Genomic DNA, 22,568 nt, shown 5'->3' with positions numbered 1-22,568 from the left:
GTGGATTACTGAATAAAAACGCAGTTGTGTAATACCAGTGCTGCAAAGCTAAATGCATGGAGTTATTTTGCTTGTCGAAATCAACTAATAAATTAGTCAAAACATAATTCCCTGTCCTCAAGGAGCTCACAGCCTGGTAGTGGAATCCACAGTCGTACACGGAGCAATTAACAAATAGTTCAAAACAGCGTCTTATGAAATGCTAAATTGTGTGGAATAAGCTCAGTCATGCTGTAAGCATTCAGAAAAATGGTAGCTGCATACAAGCCAGGAAGGTGTCATGGAGGACAGAATACTTGAGCCCCCTCATGGGAGGGAGCCACACCGAGGGCTCGGAACTACCACCCACCAGCTGCCTGACTTCAGGCCAGCTATGGGATGTCCCTGGGCTTCAGTGCGCCCATCTGTCAAAGAAAGGTTTTCGTCAGCATGACCTACAGTGGTTTCCAGCCAGATCTGTTCTTCTCTGGCTCTGTGTCTTGGAGGAATGGAGATGGCATGAGGGTGGGGTAGAAGAAAGGTGTCAGGCCGATCAGAACCTCAACAACAGCAGCAAGAGGCGGAGACGGGCACTGTCTCTGGGCACAGATGTGAGAGGATGTGGCCCTGGTTTGAACCCTTGCCATCTCTCGCCTGGTCTGTTGTCATTACTTTCTGACAAACAGCAAGTCAGGGCATAAGTCCAGGCATTAAGTAATGCCATCCCTAGTTCGTGGTCATGGGGATGTGAGGGAGAAGCCAAATAAGGAGAGCATTGTTCTGGAAGAAATGGCAAATTACAGTGACAAAGTGGGTGCGTTAGACACGGAGGGTGTTTTGGCCTGATACCTACCTGACTCCAGGCTGGAAAATCGAGGGGTCCTTGAGTGGGCTCCTGGGCTCAAGGTTCTGATCTCATCTTTGGGCCATGCTGGTGATTCTCCTTAGGCTCCCAGCATCAGTGATGGAGATTCCACTTCCTTGGCCACCTGTCCCCTCTCTGGTTGCCATCTTTGCCTCACCTCGGGCATCACTTGTTCATCCACAAGTGAACTTGGTCAAGCAAATACTGGTCACTTGGGATATAGGGATGAAGGAGTGAGAAGGGCATCCCTGGCTCAGTGGCTAGGTCACACAGGGACCTAAAGTTACAATGGGCATGCCTTTTGTGGGTGTCGAGGTGTAAGCTGGACCAAAAAACAAAGAATTTTATTTTAAGGTTTATTTATTCATCTTAGAGAGAAAGTACACATGAAAGAGTGTGAGCAGGGGGAGGGGCAAAGAGAGAGGGAGAGAGAGAGAATCTCCAGCAGACTGTCTGCTGAGCGCAGAGCCTGCCTCTGAGATCAGGACCTGAGCCGAAATCAAGAGTCAGACACTTCACTGATGGAGACACCCAGGCGCCCCAAAGAGGACTTTTTTTAAAAAAGCTACATTGAAGTATTAGTTACATGTCATAAAATTTACTCATTTGAATTGGACAGTTCAATAATTTTTAGTTAAGTTTACGGAAGTGATATAGTTATCACCACAATCCCATTTTAGAACATTTCCATCACCTCCACAAAAGACTGTTCATGCCCATTTGAAGCTACTGCCCATTCCCATTTCCAGTGCCAGGGAAATACTAATGCTTTTCTATCTATAGATTTGCCTTTTCTGGACAGTTCATATACATGGAATCATGCAATATGTGGTCTCTTGAGTCAAGTTTCTTTCATATAGCACAACGTTTTGTTGGAGTTTATCCTTGTTACATGTATCAACACTTCATTCTTTTTTATAACTGGATAGTATTCCATTTTCTGGCCATGTTACATTTTATTTAGGTGTTTACTAGTTGATGGACATTGAGAAGGGTCTTAGGTGCCACATTGGAATCCGGTTGAGAGCTCTAAGAACGGGGGACTAAAGTCAGAATGGTGTGCTTTATAAATCTTAGCCCACAAATAAAGATGCACAAGAACAATCCTGGACCTTGTTTTCTTTTAGTCAAATTATTGCAGACTCTCAGTAGTCCCTGTCCCACTGGTTGATGAGAATTTCAGTCTTGATTAATGGTTCTTCCTACAACGCTTGTATGAAGCTCCCAGAGGTCCCACTCCAAGCAAATCGGAGAAGGCGGCTACATGGTCCATAGGCCCATGATCCTCTGAGGCCCAGCCACCTCCAGGTGTTCTGAGCAAGCATAAAATTCTAGAGGTGATGGTAGCTGCGGGCAATAACTATTCATACCTATCTTTGTATATATAAAAGAATATCTGAGGCTTGATCCTAGAAGTGAATGGCTGGGTCAAAGGGTATATGCAAATATAATTTTGATAAAGAAAACCAGAATTTTTACAGAGCCTCTACCAATTTGCCCTTCATCTAGTTATAGATCAAGTGCTTAGTTTCCACACCTTCTCCAACACGGTGTGTTATCAAACTTCTATCTGACAGATTAAAAAAAAAAGTATCACAATGTGGTTAATTACCATTTTGGTTATATTGAATAATGTTCAGTATCTTTTCATATGTTTATGAGTTCTCCTTTTTAGTGAGCAGTTTGTTAATGTCCTTTGCTTATTTTTGTATTTTATTATTGATATATAGATTATCTTTATATATTAAGGGAAATTAATACTTTATCCATGATAAATTACAAATAGTTCCTTCCTAGCATGTTTCCTTTTTTTTTTTTTTTTTCCTTTTGATTTTACTTCTGGCCATTTTTGTTCTACCATTAAAAAAAAAATTGTATGGAGTTGAATTGATCAATCCGTTCGTTTGTGGCTTCTGAGTTTCATGTCATAATTACTGCACATAAATTGTCTCCATAGTTTCTTTTAGTATTTTTATGGTTTCATTTCTAATGTTCAAGCTTTGACTCACTAAGCATTTATCCTGAAGTAAGGAATGAGATATGGAGGCAAAGTTGTTTTTTCCCAGATGGCTACTCAGTTATCACAATGATTTCTTAAAATGATGTACCTCTTCCCTACTGATTTGAGTGGTGGCCAACATTTTAAATGTTGACAGAAATTATTGATATGGCTTTTCAAAGATTTCCCTAGTCACACTGTGACCAGTAGGCTTGTGAGTACCCTTTGCTCCAGATTCTTACCAAGACTTGATACTTTATCTTTCTAATTTTCGGCCAAGCTGATAAAAAAGTCATGGTGCTTTGTTGTTGTTTTAATGGAAAAAGACAATTATAGAAAGGAACACAAGAAACATAGGTCAGATGCCTGGAAGGAGAGGCTGAGAAGCTGTCACTGAACAGAGACCTTTAGGAAATCAACTTTGGGACAGGCAGTGAGAGTGCCTCCTGGGGACCTGGGCTAGCCTAGACCTTGGCAGAAAGAATCTGGGTTCTACACATCTGTGGGGTATGATATCCAGAGCTGGTAAGACTCCTCTTTTTTTAGAGAGCTAGAATGCAGTGTGCCTGGGAACACAGCGGAGCTCAAACTGTGGTTGGGGAGGTAGGACTGATGAGTGGAAGAGTGCTGAGGGAATGCATGACTCGTAGTCTTATCAAGTCCCTCTCTGGCCCCTACCCCACACTCGCCCCATGAGAACCTAGAGATTCTACCCCAGGATACCTTTTCAGTTTCTACAGGTCTAGTTCAACCTACTGTCCTGTGTTGTTGGTACTGCTACACGCACATCCAGTTGTCCTGACCATCTATTGGAGTGGCCCTCCAATCCAGTTTCTACATCACAGAAATCTAAAAACTCAGCTCTGATCACCTGTGCTTCTCTTCACTAAAACTCATCAGTGACTTCCAGTTACCCCAGGATGAAATTCAGAGTTCTAGACCAGACTCATCCTCTCCTCTTCCTTGTTCCTGCACCTATAGCTTTTTATGACTCTTCTGTTACACAGGTGACATTACTCAATGGCACCAGGCCACATTTTCCCACCACAGGGTCTTTGCACTTGCTGTTCCTGGGCCTTGATGCTGCAGTCCTTCTCTGTTCCTCTCAGCCACCTCCAGATACACACTTCTAACTCCTCTCTGACCAACCCCTCTCAGTTTGGAGGGTCTTCCTTGACACTCCTCTGTGTATCAGGTATATCCCCTCTCTTGGCACCCTGTAATTTTCCCTCATAGCAGTTAGCCCAAGTGTCATTATATTTTTTTAAGATTTTTATTTATTTATTTGACAGAGAGAGAGAGAGAGATCACAGGAAGGCAGAGCAGTAGGCAGAGAGAGAGGAAGGGAAACAGGCTCCCTGCTGAGCAGAGAGCCCAATGCGGGGCTTGAACCCAGGACCCTGAGATCATGACCTGAGCCGAAGGCAGTGGCTAAACCCAATAAGCCATCCAGGCGCCCCACAATTGTCATTATTTAGTTACTTTAATAACCATTTGTCTAATTTCTATTTCTCTCCCTAGATTATAAACTTCTATCATTGTATCCCCAGTGGCTAATAGGATGCCTGGCATAAAGTTCATGTTCAGTAAATATTTTTTTTTCATTGATGAATGAATGAGGTATAACTCTAAAGCAAGGAGGCTGATTCCACATATCACAAACAAATAACAGTGTTTGTCCCTCCCCGCTGGGAATGCCATTCCACTCTCTCTCTGTCTGCCGAAATACTCCCTTTCTTCAAGGCCCCCAACCCTAATGGCCACTTGCCTGGAAGGCGTTCATTCCTCCTCTAGCCCGCTCTGAGCACGTTTATTTTTCCAAACCCTCTCTTACCCACTGGCAGGGGAATGAAAGAAAGAAATGAATGTGAGACTTTGTCTTGGCCTTTCCCCAAACACTTTTCCTTTCTCTCAATTTCTCTCTGCCCTTTCCCTTTGAATATACAGTATTCCTCCTAATTCGCTTCGATCGCCCCCTTAGGAGCTGCCATGGAATCAATTAAATCTGTGTAGAATTTTATAACTCAGGGTAACCTCGTATGATTCCTCATTTTGCAGATGAGAAAACTGAGGCCCAGAGAGGTTAATGTTGGAAGCGATTACCTCTGTTGGGTCTTATAATACCAATCAGTGTCATTTTCTAAGATAAATGTTCTCTATATCCCAGCTCCACAAGAGTAGAAATGCCTCATTCTCTCTACTTAAGACTCACTAGTGGTGACAGTCTCAGGGCTAAGGTGAGCCCCGAAAGGAGGGCTTCCAGTCCTGCTCCCACACAGTGAAGCTGCGGGAGTCTTGACTACTACAGAGTCAGGGACTCTGCCTGGGAAGCTTCCTCTCCTAAGTGGGGCCACAGGCTTCACCTCTGTGTTGACAAAGGTGCCCCGTGTTTGTGCTGAGACTTTACACAGCCCGGTTGAGGTAGAAGATGGGGACTCTGATGTTTAAACCCTTGCAGAACAAACTCGTCCTTCCCTCCGAATTCACATAGGGTCCACGGGGAAAATGTTATTTCGAAACAGCCATGAAAGGGAGAGAGGTCTGAAAATAGGAACTAAAACCACTGTCAGCAACTTCACCCTAATATATTTGCTTCTGGTTCCAAAAACCCAGGCAAGCAGAAAGTAACTTTAACAAACACATTGAAATAGAACATAACACAGTCTTTAAGAAGGAATAAAAAGGGGTTCGTTGACTTCTAGAGAAATTAAGTAGAGTTCAGCTGAGGTGTGCAGTGTGCAAGGATTTAGAAGGAGCTCACCTGGGACGTCGGGCTGGGGAAGGGACTTTCTTCGGGGGTGCTGGCAGGGGTGGGGGGAGAAGGGCCTTGGATGGACCGCTACTCAGGTGTTTCGGGAGTGGGGCCCTGGGCAGCAGGAGTGGCTGTGATGTTACTCTGCAGGCCTAGGTGGGTAGGGTCAGCTCTCCATTTGCCCATTTGTCCCCCATGCCATGCCTGGTCTTTAGATGCTCTGGCATTATGCCTGAAGGATGGCCTGGCCCTCTGGCTCCTTCAGGGGACTTAATTCTGTGCAGGAAGCAAGTGCATCTATTTCCCATGCACCCCAGATTGACTTCAACTTTTTAAGTGAAGAATTCTAATTTGTCCATTTCAGCTCCACACTGTGAACAATAAGCAATTAGCACAGTATTTAGAGAAATGGGTACTATTTTCTACGGTTTTTTTTTTTTTTGCCACTGCTAAATATTAAAATCAAGGATCTTAATTTATTTTTTCTTTTCACTTTAAGAAGCTTAATTTCTTCTGTCCCTTGTTTGTTTCTGGCCAGCTGAACAGAATTTAACAGATGCATTGAAACTCCCTGGGAATACTCCCAGTTCTTGAGGTCAGGGTCCTGAGAGCTCCCCAGTAAGTACAGCTATTTCTTCTTCCAGCCCAAGCAAGAAAGAAGGACCCGGTAGGTCTTATCTGGTTCTTGCCACAGAATGGCTTGGTTAAGGAAGCTGTGCCTTTGTGGACCTCTTGCCCCTTATTACCTGTTACAGAAATAAGTTAGTAGGTGCATCTGGCCGTTCAAAGCACTTTCCTATCTCTTCTCTATCCTGTCTCCTCTTATGGTGTGACCATGGGTGAATTGCATATCTTTTCATTAGTAAGTTGGGGGTGACAGTATCTAGTTTTCAATGTTATAGGGAAGATGGAGAGACAGCACTTAATAAACGCAATGTTTCTCTTCTTCTTCCCACCTACAGGACTGCTAAAAATGAGTTTTCTTTTCCAGTGTGAAGCATGCTGTCTCTCCCCCGCTAAGAAGCCCTCCTTTCTCCCTGCATGATACCCTCCAGCATTCCTTGCCATCCGGTCCCTGCTAGAAGTTTGCGTACAATGAAGCTTGATTTGCTTCCTCAAGGATCTCACTTAGCAGGCCCTACTCCTACAAGTTTTCTGGTCTAACTCTTTCAAAGGGATTGATGTTATAAAATAAAAATTTTTGAAAGTCTACATTTGTTGAGAAATTCTGAAGAGCCTTATATGCTTTTCAGGACCCTAACAGAGCTTCACCACAATAAAGGAATGAGGTTCAGAACTGATTTCCAAGGTGAGGGGTGTTCTCTAGTCAGACCCCTAATCCACGGAGTGGCTGTGGGGAAGAGAGGCCATGGCACTGAGGTTTCAAGTCCCTGCCGTTGCCCAGAGCGGGAAGCTGCAGGTTGTCCCTGTGACTGTAATGAGCCATAGTCCCAGTAGGGGCGCTGTTGGTTGGATGAAGGCAGGCTTTCTAGAGAGAAGTCTGTTGTTATTTCCGGGTGGCCAGCAGAGAAATTTTTGAAGTCGGCTCATGAGGAAGTGTTTAAAAGCAACTTAGGGTTAGTAGTGTTCCTGTCTTAGGTCAAGCAGCCGGGCTGGTGAGCTCGTAAGGCCCCCTCTAGCCCCAGGCTTCTCTGCTTTGCCTCTCTTGGTCTTCTTACTTCTTACTCTCTCTTTTGTGTTTTTGCATGTGTGCACCTGTGGCCCGCCGGGTTCAGTGGGAGGAAGTCAGTGGCTACGATGAAAACCTGAACACCATCCGCACCTACCAAGTGTGTAACGTCTTCGAGCCCAACCAGAACAACTGGCTCCTCACCACCTTCATCAACCGGCGGGGGGCCCACCGCATCTACACGGAGATGCGCTTCACTGTGAGAGACTGCAGCAGCCTCCCCAATGTCCCCGGCTCCTGTAAGGAGACTTTCAACTTGTACTACTATGAGACTGACTCGGTCATTGCCACCAAGAAGTCGGCCTTCTGGTCTGAGGCCCCCTACCTCAAAGTAGACACTATCGCTGCAGATGAGAGCTTCTCCCAGGTGGACTTTGGGGGAAGGTTGATGAAGGTCAACACGGAAGTCAGAAGCTTTGGGCCTCTGACTCGGAATGGTTTTTACCTCGCGTTCCAGGATTATGGAGCCTGTATGTCTCTCCTTTCTGTTCGTGTCTTCTTCAAGAAGTGTCCCAGCATTGTGCAGAATTTTGCCGTGTTTCCAGAGACCATGACGGGGGCAGAGAGTACGTCTCTGGTGATTGCTCGGGGGACATGCATCCCCAATGCAGAGGAAGTAGATGTGCCCATCAAACTCTATTGCAACGGGGACGGAGAGTGGATGGTGCCCATTGGGCACTGCACCTGCAAGCCTGGCTACGAGGCTGAGAACAGTGTGGCCTGCAAGGGTAAGTCCAATGGCCTTGTAAGGCCTCTGCTTCCTGTCCACCTGGGGCAGGGACCAATCTTTGAATTTTCCCCTCCTCCAGCTCTGGGTCACAAAGGAACAGAAGTGCCTAATGGCTAATTATAAAGCTCTGGGGAACCTGTGTCCACAGTGTGAGGCATGACGTTGTTTCAGTTGTGTCCAACCAGAATGTCAAGTGTTCATGGTGAGGGAGGAGATAGGGTTCAAAACAGAGGATAAGAACTTAATAACCACTCAGTTATATTTAGTTTTGGGACATGAATTTTCATATTCTCTCTCACATGCATACGTGCGCTCTCTTCCCCTTCCTCCCATCCTCCCTCTCCTAGACACACACACCCCTGCATAGCGTTAAGCCTGTGCTCTAAGGCATGGAGGATTGGGGTGGTCATGGACAGTTCACTCAAGTGTAGTTGAGAAGTGACTGTATTTGGAAACTATTTTAGGTTATTTCGGGTCAGCTTCTCCATTTTACACAACTTGGTCCTGGACCTATGCAGCTCGTGAACTCAAAGTCCTATGCTGAGTGGTCTTCTCCAGCGGCTCAATGCCAAGTCCTGGGGCAGGGACAGGGACTCCCTTTCATGTGTCCTGGCAAGAGATCTGTTTCGGGAAATGGGAGAAGGTGGGTACTAGCTATTGTATTACCTTTGCTTGAATGATGCTTGGGGCATGTTGGGGAGCTGTGTGCTCACATGGGCTCCCCTCACTCCAGGAGAAATCATGTCCAGTACATGGTAATAAATAAGCTGAACTGGCTGGAGATTCTTCTCGGAGAGTCAATAGGAGGGTCTAGAGAGCCCTCGGCTCATTTCTTTAGTAAGTTCATAGAAGGTGAACATGGGTAGAGGGTATCCAGAGTTGGGGAAGAGAAGACTGCTTTCTTTTATGAAATTTTGCCTATAGCTGTCAAAGTTTCAGATTCACATAGACCTCAGAAATGACAGCCTTGACCCTAGTGCATCATTTAGGCTGCTCCAGACCTTTGGGGGACAAACTGGATTTGGACCTGTATTAGCTCCATCATGACTGTCCTGTCAGCTGTCCTCCCTGATGTCACCCCCCTTCTGGCCTGAGCACAAGGCTGTCCTTGCCTGTCTCCTTTCCCACTTCCCTGCTCCCCAGATGCCTGCAGTCAGGCACCAGGCACAGGCTCACTAAGGCCCATCAGCCCCAGAGTCCTTTGGACTCAGCTAATTGCCTGGGCTGGGGCACTCATGCGGCCTTTCTGAGGCCTGCTGAGAGCAGAGTGTTAGGCCTTTGTGTCTTTATTGGATTTCTTGGTTATGGTACCCTGATGGATGGTGTGGAAACAGAGGAGAGAGAGTGCCAGATCAAGTGATGAGTCAAGACAGTTTTAACACCAGACCTGCCCGGCCCCACCGTGCTCCTCTTTGCCCTCTTGGTTGGGGGTGGGGGGTGTGTGCTCTCTTGGACATTTGTCAGGGCCTGAGTGGGGACCCAGGCACTGGGCTGGATTCTTAAAGGTACAGGTGCAGCAGCTGTCAGGCACGCTTGCAAGGGTTCTGGTGGTTTCTCCAGCTTCAGAGGGCTGCCATGTTGCACTTGCCGGCTGGGGCCCTCTCCTTTCTCTCATTATTTCTCGAGCGGAATGACAGGAACCAGAGCAAGCATTGATTGGTTCTGATTTAATTGCAACTCCAGGAACAGGTTCTCATTTCTTTGGGCTAATTGGAACTTTTCTCTTGCAGGGGGTTCTGCCATTCGTGTGGCATGTCAGTCACCTCCTGTGGTTTGCTGTGGGAGGGCCTGTGGAGACAAATGTGTAAATCCAAGTGGTTTCTTTCCATTCTCCTCACCCAGCTTCAACCCCCTTCTGACTGTTGGTGGACATGCTTCATCTAGAGTTGTTATGAACCTGACTTGATTTCACGGGTTGCTTATTGTAAATGCACTGGAGACTGGAGGAAATGCAGAGGCCATGCACAGTCACTTTGCTATTTTAGGGACACAGGCAGTCATGTTTTGGGGACATTTCTAAGAGTGGAGAGTTGCAAGCCCGGTGGTATCATGGGTCTTGCAGCCCAGCAGCCTGGCTGAGCTTAGTGTCCAAGAAGGGCAGAGAAGCACCTTTGTTTTTCTGTCTCAAGAACTTCAAGATGCTTCCTCCAGATCTTAGCCATTGGCTCTGCTGGCCATCTGGCTCTGATGGCTGAGCCACAGCTCCCTTCCCAGGCCTTAGCAGGCTGCCCCAGGGAGGTGAAGAGGCCTTGGCCATTGGCGGTGATCTTGGGAGGACTCTGTACCCTTTAGAGGGGGATGGGCAGTGCAGGTGGGAGGATTTGTGACTGGTGCCTGAAGTGTGTCTCCAAGTGAGAGTACCCCACCCATTTCGTCAGCTCGATTCTGTGCTGTCAGATGGGCACCATGTAGCCCTTCACAGGCATTGTGGGGTGGCCTGCCCAGTGTAGCCAGTTTTCATGAGGCCAGCAGTGTGGAGAATGGGGGATGCCAGAGAACTTGTGGGTGAGTCTCTGTCAGGTGTCCTGGATGGTTCTGGGCTTCACATATTTATATTGAACTGATACATTTTCTTTTCTGGATATTTGAATCTGGGGCTTTGCCTGTGTCAGATCTGTAGAATACACTTTACGTTATTTTTTTGGCAAGACAGATTTTCAACATGGGCAGGAACTTGATTCTGACCTTCCCTTTGCATCTGCTGAACCCTCTCCTGTCAGAGTCATGGGGACCAGACACTCAGTTGTGCAGAAACACCTGGTGACCAATGAGGCAGCCCTGCCAGTGAAGAGTGGTCCTGGCCTAGAGCTGCTCCTGTTCTGAAGAGAGTAGTGGTGAGAGGGTGGACAGGCAGAGGCAGCTGTGGGGGGGAGCTTACACATTAGGATGTGTGGCAAGTGGCAGATGCATTTTTCTAGAGGGTTCCATGACCCGAGGTCTCTGCCAAACTCATCCTTTCTGCTTACACAGGTTGAGCCGATCAGGCAGAATCATAGTAACCTGCTTAGCCGTCCAGTGACTGTGACCCCATCTATGAAATTGTTAATTACTAGGAAAATGGTCCACCTGCCCCAGCTTCAATCCTTATGCTCATAGTCTAGTGGATTAATGAGCAATCATGGCTTTCTCTTTACCCGCCCCATACCTTCCCTACTCAGGTTGATGGTTATGTCAGTTTTCTGTGTGGGTCCCTGCAGTCGGTCAGTTCCTGGGGCTGGGAACCCTGAGAGCTGGTGCTTGGCAAGCTCTCTGTGGACCCTGAAATGTTGCAACATCTGAAGTCGGTGTCGGGGAGGACGGCTGGGTGGAGAATTACTGATGCTAGGGGGAACCTGGCATGGGCAGGCCTCTTAGCTGGGCTATAGGATCCCATTGAGGGGCCCAGGGATGGGTCTCAGGTGCTAGGATAGCCTCTGGTAGACAGATCCTAACTGGAGCAATGTGCTCATGGGGCTTGATTTTGTTTCTTGATCTTGTTTCTTGATTTTGAGTGCTCCTTGAGGGCCTGGCTTTCCTCCCAGGTATAGTCCCTGGAGCTTCCAAAAGGAGCTTCCTCATTAGCCTGCCTTTCTAGCCCCATCCGGGACTCAGGGAATGACAGTGACCTTTCTATCCATGACCTTCCCTGTCATCCTCCCTTATTCCTGCTCCAGGAGGAATAGGCCAGCCCGGGCTCACCACTGTTGAGGGCACACACTGACCCAGGGGGCCCAGGCCTTCGTTGTTGGTGCTGTCACTCGACGGGGGTTCAGGGACATGAAAGGGGAAGAGGGTGCATCTAAGCAGAAGAAGCCTACCCGAGAGACAGGAGCTGGTTTTAGGCCTGGCTCTGCTGTGACCTTCTGGTGGTTTTTAGGTAAGTTCTTCCCCATGATAGCCTCGTCTTCTCTGCCCGCTTCTCAGGGTGTGTAAATCAAGTAGATAATGGATGTGAGAATGCTCTGGAAGCCACGTGATGCCATGTCATTGCCCTTAAGCCTGAAAACACACCATCTGACTCTGGCCTCTAAGGCAATAAGATTCTAGAAGGAAGGTGGTGTGTGGAATCCCCACCCAGGGACACAGGTCAGCAGGTCATGTGAACATTGAGTCATTACCTGCCTGTGCCTGTGCAGGCCCAGCTCCATGACTGTCTGGCAGTGACCAGGGATCTGCACATGTGTGAGCCATTGTCCCTCAACAAGTCAGTGGGTCAGTTAACACACATTTGAAAGGTGTGGCTCATGCAGCCTGCCTTGAGGCAGGTGGGGTAGCAGGTGGTCTTTGTGAGCTGAAGGTCTAAGAAGACTAGAAGACGATGGTCATCTGAAGCAGTGATTCTTGATCTTAGGGTGAGTGTGGGAACTCGCAGGAAAGGTTTTATAAAATGACATCCCCAGGTGACCCCTTCTGAGATGTACTGTTAGGCTAAATGGAGCCCAGGCCAAGAACCCCAGATGTAAGCTGTAGACCAGAACCATCCGTGTTGCTGGAGTATAGGAGAAGGGGGGTTGGGGGAGGTCCCTGAAGCCTTCTGGGGCCTGTGGGATTTGCAGAAAGTGTACCCCTAAAGGGATGTAGAAGGTGCCTGGGAAAAGGGACTGAAGGAGTGGGCTAGAGGTGGGGTGGACTGAGCACAAGGCCAGCGGGCCAGCTGGGAGGACAGGCTCAGAGCATATCTGCCCCTGGAGTAGGGACTGGGAAAACTGTGTAGGGCCCTGACATGCTGAGCTGCTAGGAAGCCTGCAGAGGAAAGAGGGGCAGAAAGCTGAGGGAGGACTGTCTGGGGTTTACTGAAAGGAACGGCCCTCCTTGCAGCTGACTGACACCTGCTGGGTCACTTGGGACCATCCTGAGAATACTCATCGGGGGTGCCACTGCTGTCCTCAAGGGCACGGTCAAACCTGCAGGACTCCTGTGCTCTGCTCAGGGCCTGCCAGTCAGGCTTGGGGCTGAGGATTCATGTTCCAGAACCAGGAATCCACATGGCTTCTCCAGGGAGCCCTCAGGTCCGCTGAGACCATTCCAACTCCAGATGTTGGCAGGGCCTTGACAACTTCTAGAGAAGACCAGAGCAGTTCTTCCAGCATCCCTGTCTCTCTCACTAGAGAGGACCCCCCCCCCCCCGCTGTGTGTGTCAAAGCCCTGAGGCAGGGTCTGAACCCTCTCCAGGGGCTGTCTCATGCAGCCCTCCCAGGCTCTCTGCAGGCCAGGCTCTTTGCTGCCATCGCCCCAGAGGCCTCCTCTCTTTCCTCACTGCTTCTGCACTCTTCTCTTTCCAAATAGGGACTTTTTTCTTTGGTAATTTTCCACCTACATGTAAATTCCTTCATGCCTAGAAACCCAAGGGACATTTTGAACCTTTAAACAGTTTCGGCGCCTTTGTCAACTTGAGCGGCGGAGATGAACCAATTTATAAGCCTGGGGGAGTTGAGACGAAAAATCTGCAGGATTTGAAGGTGGAGGAAAAATGTGTCTAATTTTGCTCCCCTTGGAAAAAAGTTCCTGGGGCCAATTCCATCTCCCTTGAGGTTGCTGGTCCCAGCTTTGGGTAACTACAGCATCCTCATCCTGGTGCTTAAAGAGAAGTTGGGGTCCCGCGGGGAAGGCATGTGCGTGTGTATGTGCACATGCACGCGTGCACAGAGCTGACAGCTGCATCCAGGGTACTGGGGAACCCTGTCCGCTGGCTCCCGCCCATCAGCTGTTGACTGGGAGTGCGGGGAAACCTGCATTAGACAGCTTCCTCTCAAGCCCCAGGGAGACCAAGTCTTCTCAGGGCTTGGGGAGGCCAGGGTTATTAACACCACAGCATTGTAAGATCAGCTTCATAATAGGATTTCCCAACAGGCTACTTCATTTAGAAGTCTCTTGGGCTTCCTCTGCTCCCTACGGTGGACCTGCCCAGTGCCCTCCAGAGAGGAATCCAGTGTAATTGGCTGGATTTAATGGGCTGTGACACCGGCATGAGCAACAGCAAACAGAGCTGGAAGGAGGCCCCACTGCCTCGTGAACTCCAGTGTATGGGGCGTGAGCACTCGTCCTGGACCCTGGGGGTGGTAGGGCATGGCAAGGGGGGCGGAGAGAAGGGGAACGTTGGGTTCCAAGTCCCATTGTGTTCTGCACTGCCCCTCTGCCTTTGAAAAACAAGGCTAGAAGCAACCCAATTCCACTAGTGTTGAATAAACAATTGTGATTCTCCCAGGTCAGTGCTGGAGTGACTGGAACTGATTTAGCAGTGCTCGGTGCCTGAGAGCTGCCCTGGGTGGGAGCCCATGACTTCATAAATGTGTGTCATCAGAGATGCCGATAGACATACCACGTGGTCATTACTCAAAGGCTTTAAGCAGTGGAAATGTCACTGGGCTAGCGGTCCAGTTGGGGCCACGCACGGCAACTTCACTGACCCATGAAGACCTAGAGAGTCTGAAACTCCCCGGGCTGGGTGGGTGTGTGGGATGCTGAGAGACCATCGTTTCTGATCACCATATCATCCATGAAGAGAACGTTTGTGGGTACCAGTCTGGAGAGTCCTGGCTGGTTAACATCGGAGCAGGGATCAGAACCCCTGGTCTGGGGAGACCACCATTGGCCCCTGCATCTGAGACTGGATTTTGTTGAAATTAATCATCCTTCAACACACAGCATGTATCTTCAGGACTGTCAGACTTCTCAACTGTTCTCTCATGGATTCCCTCCCTTGCATCTGTGTTGTCCCTTGTTTTTTCTTGAGTTGGGCTCTCTGGCGCCATGTTCTCTGGCTTACATTTCCACACTGTATATAGCACAGACTTCCACATTGACCATCACTCTCTGGGTGCAGGACTGTCCCTCCAGATGCTCTGATATGTTGACCTGCTTGGGAGGCCATCCAGAAGGCGCAAGAGTTCTCAGGGTGGGGGGCAACCCCAAGCTCCTGGGGAAGGTTGAGGACTAAGGCTTTATGCCAAAAGAAAAGGGCAGAGGGCTGGTGGTGAGGCTGGAGGCCTGGTTGTGGCCTTCTACTGGGTGTCAGGTACCAGCATGGCCCCCTAGGGCTGAATCCCAGCTTAGGCAGGGTAGTGGTCAGACTTAACCCTTTGCTTCCTGTCCCCATCTCTCTCTGGAGCTGGGAAGTCCTTACCTGAGCATAGACACTGGCACAAAGTCCCTTACCTGGATGAAGAATCACTACATTTGATTTTGAAGCATGAAGATGAAAATCATACTTAATTTGAGCCTGCTTTGTGTGGAGTCTTCCAGTTCTGGGCCCTAGGAGCTCTGATGATCTGAATTCTTTTTCCACCACCTTTGGCCATGAGCAAGCTGTGTTGACAGTGCCCTGGGTCTCATTTGCTCCCCGAATGCTCAATGTTCCCTCAATGCTCCTGGGTCTCATTTCTCCCTGAATTCACTGTGGAAGGAAGACTGAGAAGAGTCAGCCCAGGGAAGTTGCCAACAGAGAAGGGTTGCCTCCCAGACACAGGAAACCACCAGAAGCAAGCCTTAGTTTGCCAAGAGCACTTTGACAGGAGCAGTGAGTGGGGTGCACTCTTGGCCTTTTCCTAGGGGAGGGGTCTCTACCTGCAGAGGTACAGTTTGCCCTCTCCTTGCTGGCTGAACTAAGAGTGTGAGTATCAGTTACCTGATGGGGCAACTGAGCCTTTTGCTTCCAGGGCCAGCTAATGAGGGCAAGGCACCAAATCCTGGGGAGATGTGGCTTTGTATAGAGGACTATGTCTAGGTTGGCTCTAGTCCCCAGGAACTCTCCCCTATGACAGGGAGCATCCTGCCTTCTTGTGTGCCCTCTCAGCCTGCTACAGAATGAGTATGTGCAGCTGTAGATGTGTGGGACTCATGGTATGTGTGTGTGTGTGTGTGTGCACGCGTGTGTGTGCTCATGGTCAGGAGGGGCTCAGGAGGAAATTGACTCGGCCACATCAGGCCCTGGAGAGGTTGGTGAGGGAAAGGGGACACTATGGGGAGTCTCAGGAGGCTTCTTGAAATCATAGGACAGAAATTCAGTGCCAGGGAGGGCCAAGCCTAGCCCTAATAAGTTTTCCTTGAGGGTGGGGCCCAGTTCAAGGAAATAGCTGGTCAGGGAAATAGGTCCTTTGGTTTTGGCCTGTCCTTGGCCTCTGCGGTGGGCTGGACTTACTTGGTCTTTGGTTATGACCCTTGGGGACCTGCTCTGCTCACATCCTTGCAGGCCTGGGCAGTTTTGGCCTTCCATTCCTTAGTCAAGTTGAATTCCACTAATGAGTTCATGTGGCTTGAGTGGTGCCTAGGCTCATTGTTTCTTTAGGCACTTACTGGGCAGCTCCTGATGCCCTTTATGCTTCTATACTCAGATAGAGTGGTTTCGCTTCTAAGAATTTGCTACATTCTTAGTTCTCAGAAAGTGCTTGCAATATCCAGAGGACAAGGGAGCCACAAAGGGCTCTGTGGCCCTGGTGGGACTCAGTGGAGGGTAGCCCCTCCCAGCTAGGTAAGAACTCTAAGGACAGTAAGTTCAACCCACCAGATAACACTTTGCTTCTCCACAGTGGTCCCCAGCCTGCTTCTCAGCACCTCCAGTGATGGGACACTTAGACTTCCTGAGCCAGCCTGGTTCATCAGATCCCTTCGTCCTAGCACTGAATCAGGGGCTCACTGGTCCCATCCCTGGGGTGGAACTTCTGTGCAAATCTTTCTTCCCCCAGGTTAACCTTTGCTGTTATTTTAAAATGTTTTGGGAGGCACCTGGGTGGCCCAGTTGTTTAAGTGTCTGACTCTCGATTTCGGCTCAGGTCATAATTTTAGAGTCCTGGGATCGAGCCCTCTGTGGGACTCCCCACTCAGTGGGGAGTTTGCTTAAGATTTTCCTCTCCATCTGTGCCTCCCTGCTCATGCTTTCTCTCTCTGTCTCTCAAAAAAGGAAAAAATGTCTTGAACAGGTAGTACATATGAAAAGACAGTTTCCCTCCCACTCTGGTCCTTAATAGGGTCCTTTGCTGTTCCAGTTTCTGATATTCTCTTGTGGAGAATGGGTATGCATTTGCACCCCTGAATATAGATCTATCTTTTCCCCACTTGCACAGGGCCATATTACACGAGCTTTCCATCTAGCTCCCCCCCACCCCTTTGTTATTTAACAATGAAGGTTAATGGTAGCTTGGCTGTATCATAAAGACATTTGCCTCATTTTTAAAAATGATTCTGTAGTATTTTATTGGACAGGTGTGCCGTTTTGGTCCTCCACATACACACATTTAGGTTGCTTCCTGGTATATTTTGTTGTTGTTATTTATTTCTAAACAATGTTTCAACAAATACCCTTACATTTATCTTTGTACTTGTGTGCAAGCTTATCTGTGAGTCAAATTCACTAATTAATTTATTCAATGAATATTTATTGAGGACTTTCTATGTGCCAGGCACTTTTCTAAGAACTAAGGATCGCAGGAAATTCTTAGAAAATCTGCTGAATCAGAGTATAAAAAATTTTAATTTTGATAGCTATCCCCAAACAGTCCTCCCCAAAAAGATGTTTTCTACTAATTTTTCTCCCTCCAAGGGTGTAAGAGAGCTCCTGTTCCCCACACTTTGGCCAAGAGAATGAAATGTCCATCATTTTTATCTTCTCCAATCTGATAGATGAACACCGGTCTCCCACTGTGGTTTCAGTTTACATTCGTCTTGCTATGAGGGGGCACTGACCGTGGCAGAGTCCCACATGTTGCCCCGTTCAGGAGTTGCTCAGGACTTGACAAGTGTGCCTGTTTGACACATCATTAAATCAGGTGAGTTTGCTCATTACAGATGTTTGGGGTTTGCTCCCTCCATGCGTGACATGGTCTACCCTTCATTTTCCACTGTCTCATTTGCTCCCGCAGGGCATCCTGCTTTTACCTGCTTTGTCCACCTATAACATCAGGCCATCTTGGCGCATGATGCTCATTCATGAGGGCGTGTCTCAGTCGGTGGCAGGTGACCGGTCTGCAGATGGGACAGGGCAGGTGCAGATGCTGGTGCTCAAGGGCCAGCCCCTTCCTCGAGTCCAGTCCCAGGAAAGCCAGCCAGCCAGAGTTGACGGGAAATACACCTCACTTCTCCCATCCTTCCTCTCCTGCCTGAGCCAATTCTGGGCTTGCTGCTTGCCCTGTGCAGCCCTGCTGTGCCCTACACATCTTTCACACCTCTCTCTCTCTCTTTTAGATTTTATTTATTTGACAGAGAGAGATAGTGAGAGAGGGAACACAAGCAGGGATTGTGGGAGAGGGGTTTCCCACCAAGCAGGGAGCCCAAAGTGGGGCTCGATCCCAGGACTCTGGGACCACGACCTGAGCCAAAGGCAGATGCTTAATGACTGAGTCACCCAAGTGCCCCACCTCTCACCCTTTGATCCAGGCCCCCTACCCCACATTCTTTTCTTCAGTTCTTTCAGCTTACTTCTGGAGCCTTGGGCTTCGGCACTCCCTGGTGGATCCTTCTAAACCTCCCCTTCGTAAGTCACCAGTGCATAGCCCTCACCTGCCTCAGACTTCTCTTCATTTCTTCTGCACCAACCCACCCTCAGCAGACCTTCCCAGCAGCCTCAGCCTGGCCCCTGAGCAGGCACATGCTGCACTCCAGGCCCCAGCTCAGCCCTCCCACAGCCCTGCTTCTGCCAGCAGGCTTGGCCTGAGCCCTGGGAGGCTGCTCACTGCCTCCTTCTCTCTGTGGCTTTTGTCTTCCAGCTCTGCGGGTTTTCTTTCTCTCTGAGGCCGAAGACTTCCTTCCTCCCTTCCTTGTTTCACTCCCTCTCTGTCCCTTCCTTGCTCCCCTCTCCTCCTCTGTGCTCTCTCCCCTCCCTGCCCCTTCCTTTTCTCTACCCGCTTCCTTCCTCATGAGTTTTCTGTTAAATATATTCAGGTTAAAAAAAATAAGTCAACTTAAAGAAAAATAGTAAAAAAATACATTAAAAAACCTAGCTTGTAGATATGGCCAAAACCAGTAAAGATGATATGCAAATGGCTGATGTTTGAAAAGAATGCTGACTTGCCCCAGGAACTTGGGCTAAGGAAACAGTTCACACACTCTTCAGGCCAGTGCCTCGGTTCATTGTCAGACCATGGTGAGGGCTGTAATGTGGGTACAGAACCAACCTTTCTGGATTGGCTTCCAGCTTGCACTGAACCACTAACACAGCTTGGCTTTCTTTTGCAAAGAGTATGCACCAGAAGCTCTGCCTCCATCTTTCCCTGCATTATCTCTTAAATCCTTACAACAGCCCTTTGAGTACCTATGGTTATCAGCCTCATTTTTCAGTGGAAGATACTGAGGCATAAAGAAGCTAAGTAAGTCTGTCAAGGTCACACAGTGTAAGGACTCTGGGGCCAGCTGGTAACTACCGTTCTGTACTCTCCCCTCCACACCACCTGCCCTCCAAACTGGAGAAAACCAAGATTCCTTAGGGGCACATCTGTGATTTGTGGTGGGGTTTGGGGCTTCAGTATCCCATCTGGGCTGAGATACAATCCTTCACTAAGGGACCCAAGGAAAAGTCCTCAGTTAGATGTGCATTTCCCGTTGACTAGGGATGATCCAGGAGGTCCCTGGAGGGACTGTGCTGGAAATGGGAACCCATCCACCTCCATCTTCTAGCCACCTCAGTCTCCTTCTCCCCACACTCCTCATGGGCAGGTGCATGCCTGCTGTGTCCCTGCATCCCAAGTGGCCACTCTGTGCCATCTGTTAAATGGGGATCAAACAAAATGCATCAAAAACAAAATTTGTGAGAGCAGGGTGAGTGCTGAGGAGGGAGAAAACCTTTGCAGGAGGATGTGTAAGGAAACATCCAGGAGCACGGAGTAACACAAGCTTCGAGGAAATCAGGCAGGGACCAGGCAGGAGTCGCTGACGAGGCCTGTGTTTGTGGAGGTGATGATGGTAGAGCCAGATGGAGGAAGTAACCAGTGATGGCAGAGGCCTTGTCTGTCTGTTGTCCAATATAGTGACACGCTGTGCACACACACGCCCAGAACAAAATCAACAGAATGGCCTCAAGCCCATACGTGGTGAAATCCTTTCACTAGAAGCCGGTGATAATGCCTCAGTTTGACAGAGGTCATAAGGTCAGTGCAACGTGTGTGTTTCAAGTGAAAAGTGACAATCTGCTCTTTGCACAAGATGGATAGAGCTTCTCACTGAAATTGTAGGGAATATGCAACAGCCCTGCCAAATCATGAACTTGGCAAAAATTTGTCTGTTCTGGGAATTAGGCGATTTGAGGGTTTCTGTTTGGTTTTTGGGTCTGCCCCACACATGCCTGCATTGATCCGAACACGGAGGTCCTTGGGACGTGGAGCTTTTTTTTCCCTGCTGGTTCTGTTTGTCTTCCCCTTCGCATCTTGGGCCAAGCTGGTCTCCCTGCTTTCTTTTCCTCCATTTATTCTATTCTCTTGTCTGTCTTCTCTCTGGACTTGATTCAAAAAGGAAGAAAAGAGAAACACATTTCATTGGTAGGAGTTGAATGAATGGATGGTTTTTTCCATTCACTGTTTTTTAATTTTTCCCTAGGAAACTGTTTAGGTGCAAATTGCAATAAAAACGAGTTATTTCATTTAGCAAAATATAGGAAATCAATGTTTATCATTGAAATCAATTGCAGATATTACAAGAGTGATTTTTATCATCAGAATTATTAATATATAATCACACATGTTGATAATGAGATCATTTTTAAAAAGAACTAACTTTTTTTTTTTTTTTCTTTAAGGTGTCTTTATAGAATGCCCTGCTTCTCTGTGCTCATTTCTTTGCTTTTCTGGAGCATATTCTGCTTTTTTTCAGCCTTTTCAACCCCATTCTTGATTATTTTCCCCTTTGGAGAATTCTTTCGAGGTTCCTTTTTTTCCTTAATGTCTTTTAAATCTTTCAGTCCAGCTACCGGTTAAAAGCAGCAACCAAAGCTGTTGATTGTTGAATTTAACTTTCCCAGTCAGAGTGAGTGATTCAGTCTTTGGGGTTGATGATGCCCCCCCACTCCTTTGTGGGCACCTCTGCCCACTCACCTAAGAATTTCCTTTAATGGAAACTCAAGTATTTGGGCCTGACAGCACCAAAGTGAGCAGTAGATTGCCCTTCCCTCCAGGACTTTCCATAGCCCTGGGGGCAATGACTTGGCTCCCCAGAGAAGGTAGCCCATTAGTACACAAGCCATACACCCACTTCCTAAGGACCCAGGAGAAGGAGGCAGAGGAGGCTGCCCCTGGACATCCAGTGGGTTGAGGGCCCCCAACCCCTCCCTACCCTGGCTTCCCCCAGGGGCAGGGCCTTTTCAGGCCTCTCCCCACAGGCTCCTTCCCTGCCCATAACTGTGTCCTGGCCCCTCCTTCTAGGCCACAAAGAGCTCTGTAGACAGACATTGTGCGCTGTTTGCCAACACGGGGGCCCAGGGACACAGAGGGGGCGAGGGAGAAGCCATCTGCTCTCTCCTTTCACACAGACCTTTGCTTTCTCCCTTTCACTCCCCTCGCTCTCTGTCTTTGAACGTGCATACAAAAATAAAAAAAAGCAGTTGCTAATTAGAGCAAGAGAATGAGAGTGAGCCTGGAAGGGGGTGCTGGGGAGAGGCAGCCCCTGTGCAAATCAACCCGCTTGTTAGAGCCTGCCGGGGAAGGGGGAGAGGGCGCTGAGGGGGCTTCGGAGGGATATTTTGACAAAATAAGCAACAAAGCTGCTGCTTCAGAATGGTAGAGGGGCTTTGTCTTAACTTCTCATGATAGAAGGGGAGGAAATAAGAAATGACAGAATTTCTTGTAACTCCCACTGCTGGTGCCCACCGACCTTTGTTTTCCTATTTTCACTCCCTCAATAGTCCCGTAAACAATAGTCTCTATTGGGGGGGGGGTGCATTTAAATGTGTCCTTTTATGGGTAATTTTTGTTCTGGCTGATAGCTAGTGGGAAATCACTGGCTTGGCTTCCCATGGGGGAATTGCTGGCTGAGGAGAACCTTCCCCAGGCGGGAACAGCTGAGTCATCAGGAAGCCTGAGCTGGGAAATGGCCCCCGACAAATCAAGACTTTCTTTCAGGGCTTCCCCACTCTTCCCACTCTTTCCTATTCTTGGTTCACCAGGTGATTTCTTTGCCCAGCCCGTGTTGTTGAATTGGCCAGGAGCAGCCCTGATGTGTGTGTGTGCTGAGGTGCATGGCTGGGGGAACAGCAGCCTGTGTTAGGACTGGACATTGCCCCAGCCCTGAGCTCTGTGAATCCGCCCCCCACCCCCGCCCCGCTCATAGAAGTTTCTGGACACCACAGCACAGGGCTGGGGCCATCTGTCCGGCAGTTCTGCCATGGCTTAGAACGGACCCTTCCCACTTTCCAGCCAGGCTCACTCTGAAGGTCAGAAGGTCCCTGGAGGACTGCCTCTGGAGAGCCAGGTGACCCAGTGGCTAGGCCTCTACAGAGGTGCAGTTTTTTCCAGGCAGAAGCTCAAAGGACGGATGACACAGATAAGGAAAGATTTTGATGTCAGTACCCTGTGCATTCAAAGAATGAGGTGATTTTTCGAGTTTCTTGTGAAGGTGAACAAACGTGGATGAGAACAGGGAAGCCTCATCATGACACAC

General features: G+C 48.6%; 1 protein-coding gene across 1 annotated transcript in view; it reads left to right on the top strand.

The window, feature by feature from the left end:
- EPHB1 (EPH receptor B1) overlaps positions 1 to 22,568 on the top strand; it is a 416,986-nt gene that overhangs the window by 149,408 nt on the left and 245,010 nt on the right. The window contains exon 3 of the mRNA XM_032869646.1: positions 7,332 to 8,013. Coding sequence (XP_032725537.1) covers positions 7,332 to 8,013 — 682 coding nt within the window. The remainder of the gene's footprint in view (positions 1 to 7,331; positions 8,014 to 22,568) is intronic.

The sequence above is a fragment of the Lontra canadensis genome, unplaced genomic scaffold, assembly GCF_010015895.1.
Source record: "Lontra canadensis isolate GAN:19392208 unplaced genomic scaffold, GSC_riverotter_1.0 scaffold38, whole genome shotgun sequence".
NCBI classification, from domain to species: domain Eukaryota; kingdom Metazoa; phylum Chordata; class Mammalia; order Carnivora; family Mustelidae; genus Lontra; species Lontra canadensis.
This window is presented reverse-complemented; position numbering and strand designations above follow the sequence as displayed.